This window comes from Perissodus microlepis, chromosome 7 (assembly GCF_051167445.1).
Source record: "Perissodus microlepis isolate ML-2025 ecotype Zambia chromosome 7, ASM5116744v1, whole genome shotgun sequence".
In the NCBI taxonomy this organism is placed as follows: domain Eukaryota; kingdom Metazoa; phylum Chordata; class Actinopteri; order Cichliformes; family Cichlidae; genus Perissodus; species Perissodus microlepis.
The window spans coordinates 62,404,318-62,418,235 of NC_140467.1; the positions used below are offsets into that span (position 1 = coordinate 62,404,318).

A 13,918-nucleotide genomic window follows, 5' to 3' on the forward strand; every position below is an offset into this window, starting at 1 on the left:
CGGCATCTTTGAAGTGAAGCCCTCCAGTTTTTCCACATTTTCCTCCTTCGCTTTCAGTCGGATGGCGCTGAAGCCGGACGACAGCTGAGACGAGGAGGAGCGTGAGATGATGACGCACAGCACAGTAGATAACCAACCATGAGCTGACTGGGGAGAGGGCAGGGTGTCAGAAAGGAGAGGACACCTGTAAGAGTGCTTGTATGCTTGCTTTAAGTACACGTTTGTGGTGGTTAACCTGTATATTCTGTTATGCAGCTGCATTGGTTCCAGCTGTTTATCCTACAAATCAAGGACAGAAGCACCCTGATACAGATGTGGACACATCCAAAGAGGCTTTTCCTCAGTAAGCTGGTTCAGCTTCCTGTGACGGTCTACTTGTCACTAGTGCCCTCTCCATCCTGCCCTGCCCTCTCCCCGAGAGGTAGCAGCCCAGTCCCAACACCCCCCCGCCCCCCCATTTAGACAACCCAACCCCACCCCGCCACCCACAGCCGCTCCGCCCTGACCCGACCCTTCCAGTGGCACTTCTTTACTCGGCCTGGGCGTCGTAGTTGGCTCCGCCGGCCTTCTTCAACTCTGTGCGGATGTAGTCCTCATCCAGTTCCCGCGGGTCACTGATCATGAACTCCTTGGCAAAGTTCTGCACAGAGAGAAGAGAAGATCAGAGAAGACCAGCGCTACAAGAACGCATCTACATGAGAACACTCAAAGCTAACAGGACTTTACTCAGGCATACTTTATGACCGCATGTATACTTCTCTCTGCTCACTCCAGCAGTTAATCCAAGAGACAACTTTCTTTAAAATCTTCTAAAAACATGAAGCTTCGATTGTGAAATTCTGGTACGATACTGATGGAGATGTCGAAAATAATTTTGGCGATAGCCCACATCATACATATGACCTGCTGACAATAATGAACACCATATCATCTGCCTAATTACAGGCGTGCATCCCTACGATAAGCAGCCTGTATTTAGATGCACATTATGAGGATGCTTTCAATAAACTCCTTCACAGTTTAATACAAATTAAAAGGTAAACTGGAAATGGGGGGAAAAGTTAAATTACATAATAAGTTAGTGACAAATTGATTGACGTTTGCCCCTCCATGAAGATGTACTGAATGCATAAGAGGAGGGAAAGCAGCTGCTGTTAATCAAGTCTGAGACAGCATTTAAAGGAGGTTCTGGGGTGGGTTGCAAAGCAGCTTACAGCAGCTGCAGACAGGCTACCGGTGAGTTATCATCAGCTCCTGTGTAGGTGGGCGAAGCTACGCTTCATTTCTTGCAAGTGTCATCAACAACTTTAATTTAGGCACCGATATTATCTGTATTATTACAGCTAATACAGTCTTCTGCATCCAAAACTCGTCATGCAGCATGTTCCACTGCTGGAGCTCATCAGCACGAGGTAATCACATGTTCTAGCAAGCCATATTATTTTTGAACCGAGGTGTTATTTCAACACTACCTTGTTGGTTTTAATCCTGTAATTCTTCACCTCCTCCGCAGTAATAACCACAACTGAATCGACTTCCTGTTTGCCAATGAACTGGCTGCTCGTCCTGAGCAACCTGCCGCGTTTTATCAGCTCAGCGTGAATTCAAAGCTAAAAATGTTTTGGCCACTGACGTTGTTAACACCAACATATAAGCCTCTTTGGTAATTGGTAAATGGAGCCGCACTCTTTAAGCTCATTAATGCGCTGTGTTGTTGTGCTACAGGTGAGTGCAGCATTTCTAGTCCACTGGATTTCTTTGTTTTTTGTCACCATTGTCACGTTGAAACGGCCGTTTCTTAAGAACTCATGAATGCACGGATAGCTTTAACTACATTACTCTGATACTACAGAAATCTGATGGCAAGAGCTGAATTTCTTCTGTGGTTTATAAAAGTTTATGCAGACTTCATTTAATTTTGCATGTCCCTTACAGACCATATCCTGTAACCTCATCGTTTGTTTTTGTTTTGGGTCATTTTCCTGATTTCACTGTCATCACTTGGTTTTCAGCATCATTTCATTTGCATGGACTGACTGTCATCCTGCTCTGGTGGGAGGTTTCCCCACAGGAGTGATCATTAACCCCAATGACACAAGCCAAATAAAGGTTACATTGAAAAACAGTCATCAGAGACTAGAGACGGACCGATCCGATATTACGTATCGGTCCGATACTGACTTAAATTACTGGATCGGATATCGGAGAGAAATAAAAAATGTAATCCGATCTGAAGTATCACAAAATCACCTCACAAAACGCGCTACTTGGCGTAACCCAGCTCGGCGCATCGGAGCAGTATGTGTCACGTGATAGAGCGGCTGTTGTCTGCGACACCTGTCGGCGGTCTGTTGGAGCATTTGGAGCCTCGCTACATGCTTCCTAACCGCGGCGTTTCATCTCGGCGAAAACTATCCCAGAGAAGTAAAGCGAGTGTGTAAGTTCATCCCTCAATGTTTGCAGAGTATTTCCACATTAGGCTTAACAACTGATATATTGAGCCACAGCTGGACTGGCCATCAGAGCTCCATATCGAGGTGAAAAGGAAGCGATTTGTCCCGGACTCCAGCTAGAATTAAAAAATAGACAAAGCTGGAGTTACTCTGTCTTTGCTGCGCAGTTGCATCTACTTCTCTCATTCACTCCCCCCCTCCCCCCTCTCCTGTTATTACTTCAAACATGAAACTGATCAATGATCAGCTGATCGGCTTTTCTGCCGCAAGTCCCGTCTTTCTTGTTTATCGCCCACTTTGCGCTAGAAAGAGGAGACCAGCGGATAAACAACAGCAGCACGTTTAAGCTTGATCAGCTGTTGTTAGAATGTATTTAATATTACTTTCTAGTATCAGCTGATGTTTGCTGGAGCCACAGCTGTAAAAGCTGCTGGTCATGATGTCGGTTTGGATATGTGATGAGAGGGAAACATGAAGATGAAACCAGGAGATGTCCTTACTGAATCATCAGAGCTGAGCAGGTGATGGAGAAACAGGTTTAGCTTTTAGGTGACATGAATGAGTTGAAGGGAAGTTATGAACTGTTTCTGAGAGACTAATAACACCAGGATCCTTTTTTACGTAGCTGACAGCTGGTAACTGTGCAGGGGCGGGTCTAGCAAAGTTTTGTCGGGGGCCGGGTAGGGCATTAACAGGGAGAGGGGGGCACAAGGAAATACTTCTTTGTTATGTCATTTAAAAACTTTGAATAAATAATTATCTGAATCTTACAACAAAGTGGTCATCTGATTAAATGTATAGAAATCCATTACTGTATATAGTAACTAATAAGTCTAATATACACCCTAGTAAGCTATAGTACCATCTGTGCAGTCTGCAGTTCTGTTGAAAAAAGATGTTGAATCTATTTAAATATTGTAGAAAAATAATTGATTTCTGTGCATTTGTTTTACACTTGTATTAAATTAAAGTTGATTACATCGATTAAGGGCGGGGGGTGGTTCCCTAATGTTTTTGCTGGGAGTTTGCAACCCTATTAGTTAGGTAGGTAAGTACTCTTTAAAATACCAGAATAGGGAGGATTGAGTAGATTTAAATTTATTAGATTGATCAGTGTTGCTGAACTATGAAATGTTTTGGGTGGAGTGTATTTTTTGCATACAGGTATAACAGAATAGCTTCAGTCTCTTGTTTTTTAAAACTTGAGTATGAACTTATATAAAATGCAGCAAGATATTTATTAAAAAAAAAACAGTTTTATTGATTACAAAATGCGCTGTATCGGATTCATATCGATATCGGCAGATATCCAAATTTATGATATCTGAATCGGACATTAAAAAGTGATATCGTGCCGTCTATCAGAAACCAAGCCTCCACATGTACTGTTAATTTTGTCCAGAGGTCACTTGCTAGGCTTCACCACCGCTAACTCGAGCTAAATGCAAGAACTTTATTGGTCTGTTACTAATTAAATGGTCATTAGCGGGCATCCAAGGTTTTCACGTTGCAGCCGTACAGCTCATACACGCAGCTCTATGTCATGCTTGATAGTCTCACCTAACAACAGTGTTAATTTTGTTGACCAATAATTCATCATAGGACCCAACAGGGCACACTTTCTTCTGACAACAGCTAAATAAATCTTATGCATGAGGACAAAAACTATAATGACAAGTACTGACACTTTGTCAATGATTCAAATATAAATCAAAACTAATTAAGTTAATTAGCTTAAGTAAGTTAGCACCCATCTTCCCCGTTTCACATGACAACACAACAAAATGTCAACACATGGGAGGAAGAGAAGTGTGGACAAGCAAAAAAAGACACTCTGTAAACTGTGACCTTTGTAAACTCTCACCGTACATAATAAACTTTTACACTTTTTTTTTTTTTTTATTGAGCTGAATCAACTTTAGACTTGGACGACTGCAGTCTCATGCCATTTAGACCAGCGGTCTCCAACCTTTTTTGCGCCACGGACCGGTTTATGCCTGACAATATTTTCACGGACCGGCCTTTAAGGTGTCGCGGATAAATACAACAAAATAAAACCAGTACTGGCACCGAAAAAAAGAAGATTTATTCATAACACACGTGAAAAGACCCAGGAAAACAGAGTTAACGATCAAAACGATAACAAAATAACGCTGAAAACCGATAAAAACCCTGAAAACCATACATTTCACACCTGAGCCTCAACTCTCGTGGCCCGGTACCAAACGACTCACGGACCGATACCGGTCCGAGGCCCGGGGGTTGGGGACCGCTGATTTAGTCAACTGAAGCAAAGAGACTTCAGATGTCTACATTATGACTGAAACTAAAATCTAAATTTCTGTCAAAACTGACACTGGCTGATAAACTGTGGGGCGCTGACCAATGGGTGACCTCGCAGGGTCTGTGTCCACCTTTAAATATGGCCTCAGAAATGCAAAGAGTCCATAACACATTTATCCTTCCGTTGTTTTTGTTCTGAATCCAGTGTCGTGCGAATGTAAAGCCACCAGTTTCCCCAAAGGAACCATTACTTTAATTGCTACTTTCTCCAGTCACTGACCTGCACAATGTCTTTGACCAGCGTCTTGTCCGTGCTGATCTTTGCACGCTGCAGCCCGCTGATGCTTTCCCCGATCCAGGTGATGAGGGTGAACTTGGCTCGTTTGCTCATGGCATCTCCCGTCGTGATCCGGAGGAAGCCAAACAGACGAGCGTCGTCTGAGGGAAGACGGGAATGCACGAGTCAAGACAGATTAAAGCCGAATACATCGACTAACCAATCAGTGAGGAAGAAAGGATGGCACCAGACGGAGTTATAAAAAACAAAAACCCACAATCAAAGAAATACAACACATTAAGCATTAATTGTCTTTAGATTTTGGGCTGTTGTCATGCAGACATAACTTATTGCTATTTTCATATTTGCAAACACATCGCTGGATATTTATTTATGCAACCCAATGCTATCCACTCTAAGTTTTATTAGTCTATACTGGCCACCATCGATCAGTTAAAACTGTAACTGAAGAGTTTGTGCTTTGATCACCAGTTTTACATTTTAAGTGTTGCTGTGCAGAGTTGTGTGCTTTTGTCCCAGTGGCACAGTCCCAGCACTCCAAACCAGAGGGACGCTTTGTGAGAGCGCGTCTGTGCAGCCGGGCAGTATTCAGGTCAGTAGACTAGATGAGTAAAATCTTTTGTGAGCCCTGCGGTTGTGTCGCAAACCTCCCAGTGACCACGCCTGTCACTGTCACGGTGGTCCACTGCAATCTGAGAATAACGCCCGAATACAAACAAGCGCGCCGACATGAACGAACAAACATTTCTGCTGCTTCTTTTGTCTGACTCGCGCCGCCTCGGGATCCTGGGTTTCCACTCAGATGCAGCTTTCCACCAAATCTTAAGAAAATCATGAATGTGCTCTTCACCTGCTAACTCAAAATTCTGAGTAGAGATTAAGGAACGGTTACTTAATTTGAATAGATGGATGAATAATTTCAGGCATGCACCAATTCAGAATTTCTGTACTAAGAATAAAATTCAAGTATAAATGTTGGTGGTTAAAAAAAAAAAAACTTTATTCCATTGTGGTCAGCTCTTTAACTTTATATAGGCAGTGTGTTATCTGTCATATGTACAGATATATACACAGAGACTAACGTTTTGCTCAAAACCTCCAAATCCTTCCTAATTTCCTTCTTTCCTCAGCTTCTTCATTTGAGGACTTCATTGTTTTCTTTTCCTCAGAGGAAATTAAACTGAATACATTTGAACTGTTTGGACTGATGTTTGACATCAACACAAGATGTGCTAAATTACAAGCAGCGTCTTTTATTTCTTCTTGGCATCTGACAGACAAAATGATGAATCAAGAACTTGATGAAATCATGGTTGGTGTCTTTGCCATCCATACATTTACTCTTGAACTCTATTCATAATTCAAAAATGGTCCTTATTTATCTTTTGATGGGCCTTGGTGCTACCCCTCAATTCATTCTGACTAAAACTGTTTAGCTCCTCCCCCTTCTGTTAAGCAAACTTTCTTCTGATTGGCTGCCCCTCCAGAGAATTTTGAAAAGTTGGAGGTTCAGTTTTACCAAACCTTTCAACAACTAACAGTCCAGAAGCCAAAGATGTTCAGTTAAAGTTGGTATATGAAGAAAAGCATTTACATTAGTGACAGTGAAACACATATTGGGCACTGGTACTTGGAAAATAAGTGAAATGGTTAATACAATCAAAAAAAAAACACCTATCAGAGCTTAATCTCTCTTGATAAACAGACACCATAACTGCATGGAAGCTTAGTGGTTTAAATACAAAGTTAAACCTATTTAAACTCTGAAGACACCAACTGAGAATGACTGTTAGGACTCATTGTTACCTACAAAATGATTGGAGACAGCTGATGGACAGAGACCAGTGATATCGCTACATGATCTGGAATTTTCTCAGGAACTTCTCTGTCCTGGTTTATAAATCACAAGCATCTGAAGACTTATGCAAATATCGTTTTTGGAGATGCTTCCTTTGCTTTTTGGCAGAAGGTGTTCTTCTCTGTTCTTACCACAAAAAAAAAAAAAAAATAGCAAAACCTAAATATGGAGAAGACTAGTGTTTTTCCTTTGCAAATCTGCATGCTGTAGACCAGAGGTGGGGAACTCCTGGTGTCCTGCAGGTTTTAGATCTCACCCTGGGTCAACACACCTGAATCAAATGATTAGTTCATTAGCAGGCCTCTGGAGAACTTCAAGACAAATTGAAGAGGTAATAAAGCCATTTAAATCAGCTGTGTTGGATCTAAAAGCTGCAGGACACCGGCCCTCGAGGCCTGGAGTTCCCCACCCCTGTTGTAGCTGTGGGACCCACATCTACATGTTGTAGGCGTGTGCAGTCAAAAGGGGACAGCATCGAAAAAAAATGTGGAAGACCGGTAATGACGACTAATCTTCTCGTAGTCCCTTTGTTCTCCATGCTAGTAGCTAAACTAAAGCATTCAGAAAGTATTAACAACTTGTTAGTAGTGAAACGTGCTTAAAGAAAAAGAAAAAAAAAAGCCTCTCTTCCTCTTTGTGGTGAACTAAATAGTCCTCGTTTGCTGTTCAAAGCAACTTTTCAAACCAATCAGCACCACAGCATCGTCACCGTCAGCTGACCTGCCGTTTGCTTTTTAGAAATAACTGCACACCAAGCGCGTCTGTGCGGCAAATGCTTTGGTTGAATTCCCACAATGCCTCTCTCTAAGGCCCAAAGAGCCACAAGCGAACACCAATGCAGAAGCATAAATCCAGCATACCACTCTGCTGGAGTCTTGTTTGGTCTAAGAAGTCAGAGAACGTGGAAAGGACTTATATTTGAATTTTAAGGAAAGTGCAGATGCCTTATCACGCCTGCAGGATGTCAACACATTGTCCAATAAACACACTCCTCCCCTTCCTGCCTTCAGGTGCTCCACAGATTACTCATTACCATCTTCCAGATGTTGTTCTCTGTGGGCTGCAGGGCAAAGAGCCGTTTCATTTTGGGAATAACAGCACTGCAAACATACAGACTCAGCTGCAAACCAAATAAAGACTGAATGAATACCTCTGAAGTTCAAAGACTTATGGAAGCATTCGATACACAAATCTCAGATTATGGCACAAATACAGCCAAAATATTTCAGTGTCACATTAAAAAGCTCCACCAGGCAGCATTTAGATGCAACACAGCCCTGAAGCATCAACAGCACCGCCCCTCCACCCGGGTCTGCGAGTGCCGCTGGCTGCAGGGGGGGTTTGGCTCGGGCTCCTCGCCTTTCACTAAAAGTTGTTTTAAAGTCACCCCTTTCTGTGACGACCGGGCACCGCATCTGTACATGTGCCAGAAAAGTAAATAATATTTCACAGTGCCTTTGAATTCCACATCCTCAAATTTCACTTTAATTTCATCATTTCCTGTGGGATCAATAAAGTTTTCTGATTCTTTCAACTTCCTGTTATTGCAGCTCTGCCAACTTTCCACTCTCCACCTGTGATCTATTGGTTTGGAAATGTCACCAGTGGAGTGGAGTATCGGATGCCACCAGCTTTATAAAAAAGTCTGTCATCAGGAAAAAAGCTAAACTCTATTTTCAATTCGAATGAAAAGTTTAAAATGGGTCATTAAAAGTCCTGACGTACACCTCGGTTCTCTGAAAGAAGTTGGAGAGTAAAAAGCTGCACTGATATATTGGCTGAATGTCAGACATGTTGGCTGATATCAACAAATTCACACGTGGTGCTTATAACTGTCTGTGTGAAGTTATTGTGATAAAGAGCTGAAAGGTCATGCCTCACTTCCTTGCACTGCTGGGATGCACCACTCCTTTATTTAGGATACGGTTATTTTAACCCACAGCTGGGAAACTTTAACTGCACTTGAATGTGATTATGTCCTTTTCCATATTTATTGCTATATTTTGCTACCTTGTATATAAAAGAATGATTTCCAGTGCAGGACATAGTTTAGGGTTAACACTGGTGCCTGATCAGTATTCTGTATCGACCCAAAGCCACAGTACAGACATGTGAATCCAATCAGAAGTGGAAAAGGTTGTTTATGTGCATTCTGATATATTCAATCAACTATTTGGAAAAAACAACATTAAGTGATTTTATCTTAGGTTTATTAAGTTGTGATGTCCTGATGAGGAAGCATTTCAGCAGGAAATTCAGTGGCTTTGGTTTGAAGATGCAAACTGGCTTATTTTAAGTCTCTGCTGCGTTGAAGTCTTCACAGTGAAACGTCTTATCTTTACATTGGAGCAGCTGGTACAGGCTGTCAGGACAGGACCAGCCACTATAAACAGTCTTATCAGCCACAGAGGACATCCCTCGTGTCAACACCTCACTGCACAAGCAGTCACCTGACTCAGACATGTCTGTGAATCAATCTCTCTGTCACATCCAAATATTGCTATATGGCGATTAATGAACTCTTTGTCATGGCTCTCATCATGGTTTGAGCCACCAGAGAGAAAACCAGTACAGACACAAATCCTCACCCGACCTGGCGCTGAACCACACCCTCCCACTTCCTCCTTCTGCCTTGCTCTTCCTGGTTTATCTTTCCTTTAAAGCCATGCTGACTCTGCAGACAAATCTGCACTGAAACTACAACATGATGAGGAGGCAGAACAGCGACCTGTCGGCACAGAGGTTGTTCTGCATTAAGTGCCTTCATTTCAGCAGTTGTCGGGCGACACCCTGCCTTCCCGAGCACACCCGCCCGTCCCCTCTGAAAGCAACCAGAGCCGTCTCCTGTGGACGGTGTCAGGTGGATCAGGCAAGGAGTGGTGTTACCAGCGTGTCGACTGTGTCCAAATTTGGTGTTTTTAATCTACGCTAACAGCGAGGCCCGAGGGCGGTGAGGTCAAGGCAGCTGGATTCCCCCTAATGAGCTCACACCATCTTTTATAAATAAGCACTTTAAGCTATTTGTACACAACTGATTAAAAAGATCAGACCTCAGGTTTGGAAATTGCTAAAAATGTACAGATGTGCATCTTCGTTTATTTCCAGAAGAAACGTGGCAGCATGTGGGGTAGGACATCAAAGGGACATCACAGAGAGAAAGCAGCATTCATACCCACATCCACACTCACCAGTTAACTTCACATTCATGCCTACAGACTGTGGGAGGAAGCTGCAAGCTCGTGCTCAGCGACAGATTTGAACCCACAGCCTTCTCGTAAAGAGGCGACACCACTGCACCGCCGTGACACAGGTGGAAATATATAAATAAATATAATTCTTTATTTTAGTTTTAAGACAGCAATCCATAAAAAGCCATAGACGGATCAAAGGTCCAGAAAACTACAGTGAAATTATGATTCGTCCCCTGGGGGCTATGAATGTCTGCACTAGACCTTTTTCCGAGTTGAGTCAGCAGGTCTTCAAATATTTTAGGGCTATGTAAAAGTGTTGGCTAGCTGGAGGTGTTACAGTAAAATCTGGACAATTAAACCCAGTAAAATGTATCCTCTGAACTATGTTTTATGGGAATCCATCCTATATTTAAACAATTTATGCCTGGGCACAGATCACCCTGTGCTTATAATTCATCCTGAGGGGAACCTGACAAGTCTGAACCATATTTCATGGAAGTTCACCTAACAAGCTGGTTAGGATTCATCTTCTGAAAACAAGAACCACCTGAATTTAACTGCACAGTAATGCACAGAAAGATGAAAAGTCGATACGTCTCTGAATCATCCATCGTCTGGTGGTTATATGGGCATTAATTTTGGCTTACAGGTGATTGTTTTCAAAATATACATTTGGACGACTTAAAAAGTGAAAATCTCCTTTACAACATGGTGAAGAGTTTACTCAATAATATATACCTCTAACTAAATAAGTCATTGATTGCAGTTACATTTTCTCAGAAGAAACTAGGATTAAAAAGTCTTAAACTACATTAAAAAATGAGGAACCAGATCTTGGTGAAACAATACCCCAGCATGCAGCATCTTCTTTTTTCACTTCCTGCTGCAGTATAAGTTTAAGATCAATATTCTACAAGAGTTGATCTGAACTCACTAAACTCAAGTCTGCAGCAGCTCCTCCCACACACACGCACACAGAGGGGGTTTTTCTGCAGGTTACAACTTCACTGCTAAATAAGGCAAACGAGCCCACAGAGGGAGATGTGCGTGTCATCACTGAACAGGAACCAATAGCGAACGCAGCAGCTGAGCGGTTACATGTAAAGCACTGTTGTAAAGGAGTGATTTCAACATAGGAATGTGAGCTCTAGACATCAGGAAGCAGAGACACAGGAGGCCCTGAAGCTTTAAAGACAAAAAGAGCTTGCATTAGCAGTTGCCACACCCATCATCTGAGCAGATGCTTCGCTCTCTCTAAAGGGGAACCGGAGTGAGATAGGTTTTTTTGAAATCTATACATAAAAGGTTTGCGCACTGGAAGTCATTACACCACAGCGGCCGATGGGAGTTTGTGCTTTGGGAGAAGCTTGGAGGCTCTCTTGTTAGAGGCAGGTGAAATATTAATGAACATCAGCTCGTTGAAGGAGTAAAGCTAAAAGTTAACATATTTCCACTGTAGTTTGCACCAATAGACAAATGTAGGCCGCCCTGTAGTAAAAAAAAAAAAACTTGAGATATTGTGAACCAGATTATGCAACACAATGAATACACAGCTAAGTGCTCTGACAGCCTCGTCACAGGCTCAAGGCTCATTGGGTGATGGAGCACAGAGTCTTAAAAGATTAGTGTCCCGCCAAGTCAAGCTGCCTGATATATAGGCTGTTTTACAGAATCTACAGCAGCCAGCTACACAGCTACAGCCCTGCGTTTAAAACTGATCCAGTCTTACCTGTGCACATCATCTTGAAGTCCTCATAGTCAGTCCCTTGTCCTCCAGGCACGATGATGTTGTTCTCATATTTAAACACAGCCCTGCAAGGAGCACAGTGGGTTAATTACTGTTGGATCACATGAGTTTGCATAATGCACACGCGCACACGCACACACACACACACCAACCATTGCAGAAAAATGCCTGAGACGCCCATGCAAGGTGGCAGCTGTGTATCAGCCATCTGCAAGTGTCACCACTATAACATTTTCCCCATTGAATTCAGGACAAAGGAAATTACTTCTGCCCCGCCGGGCCTGATAACAGTGCGCCGTGTGACCGCTGAACAGTCAGAATACAGATCAGCCACATCCGAGGGACAGGACAGCGAACGCTGCGTGTATTTTGGCCAGTTTTTCTAAAGAAACAGTCCGCAATGTGCCGTTCTAGCGCGTTTTCGCAATGAGCAGGCGTAACTGCATAGGAACATAGTGTAATTTAAAGTTCTGGTGCAGAAATGCACAAGTAAACGCCACCAAACATACAGCTGATTACATTTTATTGGCCTTTATTAGTTAGTGTGCTATTCGGCATGTATCCGCTTATTCAAACGACGCTTATTTAAACACAATTTCAACTTTTTCAAAAGCAAGTCCGTCTCTTCATGTTGCGCTCTTCCTCACTGAAAAGACGGAACAGTGGGCGGTAACAGACAGAGAGAAATACATTTTTAACTAACACCACATCAAATAAATACTCTATTTGGTGTTTTAATGGTCGCCGAAGTGGATAAGTGCTAGAATACCACCAGACAGATGCAGGGTTATGCACGTGTGTCATTCATTTTCGGTAATTTTAGCGTTAATATAAAACAGTCACAATCTTCAATGGAGTATGGGTTAGTAACCGTGCCCGCACACTCACCAATTGATGTCAGTGTTATCGTCCCTCACTTGGTTGTAAGCCTCTCTGCAAGCCTCTTTATCGATCTGGGTTGCCATTTTTCGGATGGAGAAGTGTTAGGCAGGCAAAATGAGCGTTGAATGGGTCCGAACCAGGGAGGGCCAGCTACACGGTACTAAAGCGGCTAACTTGCACAGTGGATGCTACACATCAGAGACCTAGAAGCGATAGCGTTTCACGGCGGGCTTCAGTCGGAAATCACGACCACTGCACTGGAACAATCAAGCCGGTCAGACTCAGCGGGAAAAGACGGCTGTTCTTCTAGCAGCTCGGTTCATTTCCTGTATGTTACCACTTTATGGGCGTGGGTGATGTTAGTCAATCAGGTTGCCAGCAGACAGACAGAGAAGCTCCCCCAGACGCTGCGTTCACCTCCTCCTGGTCAATGAGCGTTTAGCAAAAGAAGCGCTGTCAAGGCAACGGCGACAGGCAGCGACACTTTCCGGCAGGGATTTTCTAAACAAAATCAAAAGCAGCAAGTTCTCAAAAGTGACTTGAAACCAAATTTAGCCATTTTACATTTTGCATTACCATGAAATGTTGTTATTATTATAAATAATAATATTATTATAGGTTTCTATTAGTAATCACTACAGGTAAAACCCCTTTTTTTCTTTTAGCATTATTTATATTATTATATAGTAGACTAGTATACTATTTTCCAGAGAACACTGTTGGAACACTTTATTTTATTTATTTTTAGGTCCCCATTCAATATTACCTTATTGTTAGGGCTGTTTTTTGTTGTGCATCTGCACTTTATTGTTGTCAATGTATACGCATGGGACAGTGTGAAACGTAATTTCAATTCCTTTGTATGGCAAGTACATTTGAAGGAATTGACAAATAAAGTTTTCTAAGTTTTCTAAGTTTCTAAGTTTTCTAAAACGTCCTTTTTTGTGGACAAGAGATTTTCTTGGAATTTCTTTGAATTAACAGAAACTTTCTGTTTCTATAATTCTGTATATTTCAGGATCACGTGGGCAGTAATCCTGGTTCCGCGGGTGTGAGCCTGGTTGTGCTGAAGATTTCTTCCTGTTAGTAAGGGAATAAATAAATATGATTTCTCTTTCTCTCATTCTAATATTACACATTATATCTTTTAGCGATTTGATTCCAGATATTTGCGATTTGATCCAGACATTTCTTATTTAATTGAAT

The 13,918-nt window shown here is 42.3% G+C and overlaps 1 protein-coding gene across 1 annotated transcript; it reads right to left on the minus strand.

Annotated features, from left to right (window-relative positions):
* Positions 1-463: 463 nt before the first annotated feature.
* On the minus strand, positions 464-13,166 carry cotl1 (coactosin-like F-actin binding protein 1). The gene is made up of 4 exons (XM_084936546.1): positions 12,719-13,166; positions 11,813-11,895; positions 5,017-5,174; positions 464-640 (listed from the first exon to the last, which is right to left on the minus strand). Exons 1-4 carry the CDS (start codon positions 12,793-12,795, stop codon positions 530-532), a joined length of 429 nt encoding a protein of 142 aa, XP_084792672.1. The 5' UTR covers positions 12,796-13,166; the 3' UTR covers positions 464-529.
* Between the last annotated feature and the right edge of the window lie 752 nt (positions 13,167-13,918).

Excerpts from the sequence above, each read along its gene's own strand:
- cotl1 (XM_084936546.1), bottom strand. The coding sequence starts at position 12,795 with ATGGCAACCCAGATCGATAAAGAGGCTTGCAGAGAGGCTTACAACCAA. Across the intron at positions 11,896-12,718 it reads GATAACACTGACATCAATTG|GGCTGTGTTTAAATATGAGA; the intron begins GTGAGTGTGCGG and ends TGCTCCTTGCAG. Across the intron at positions 641-5,016 it reads TGGTCAAAGACATTGTGCAG|AACTTTGCCAAGGAGTTCAT; the intron begins GTCAGTGACTGG and ends CTCTCTGTGCAG.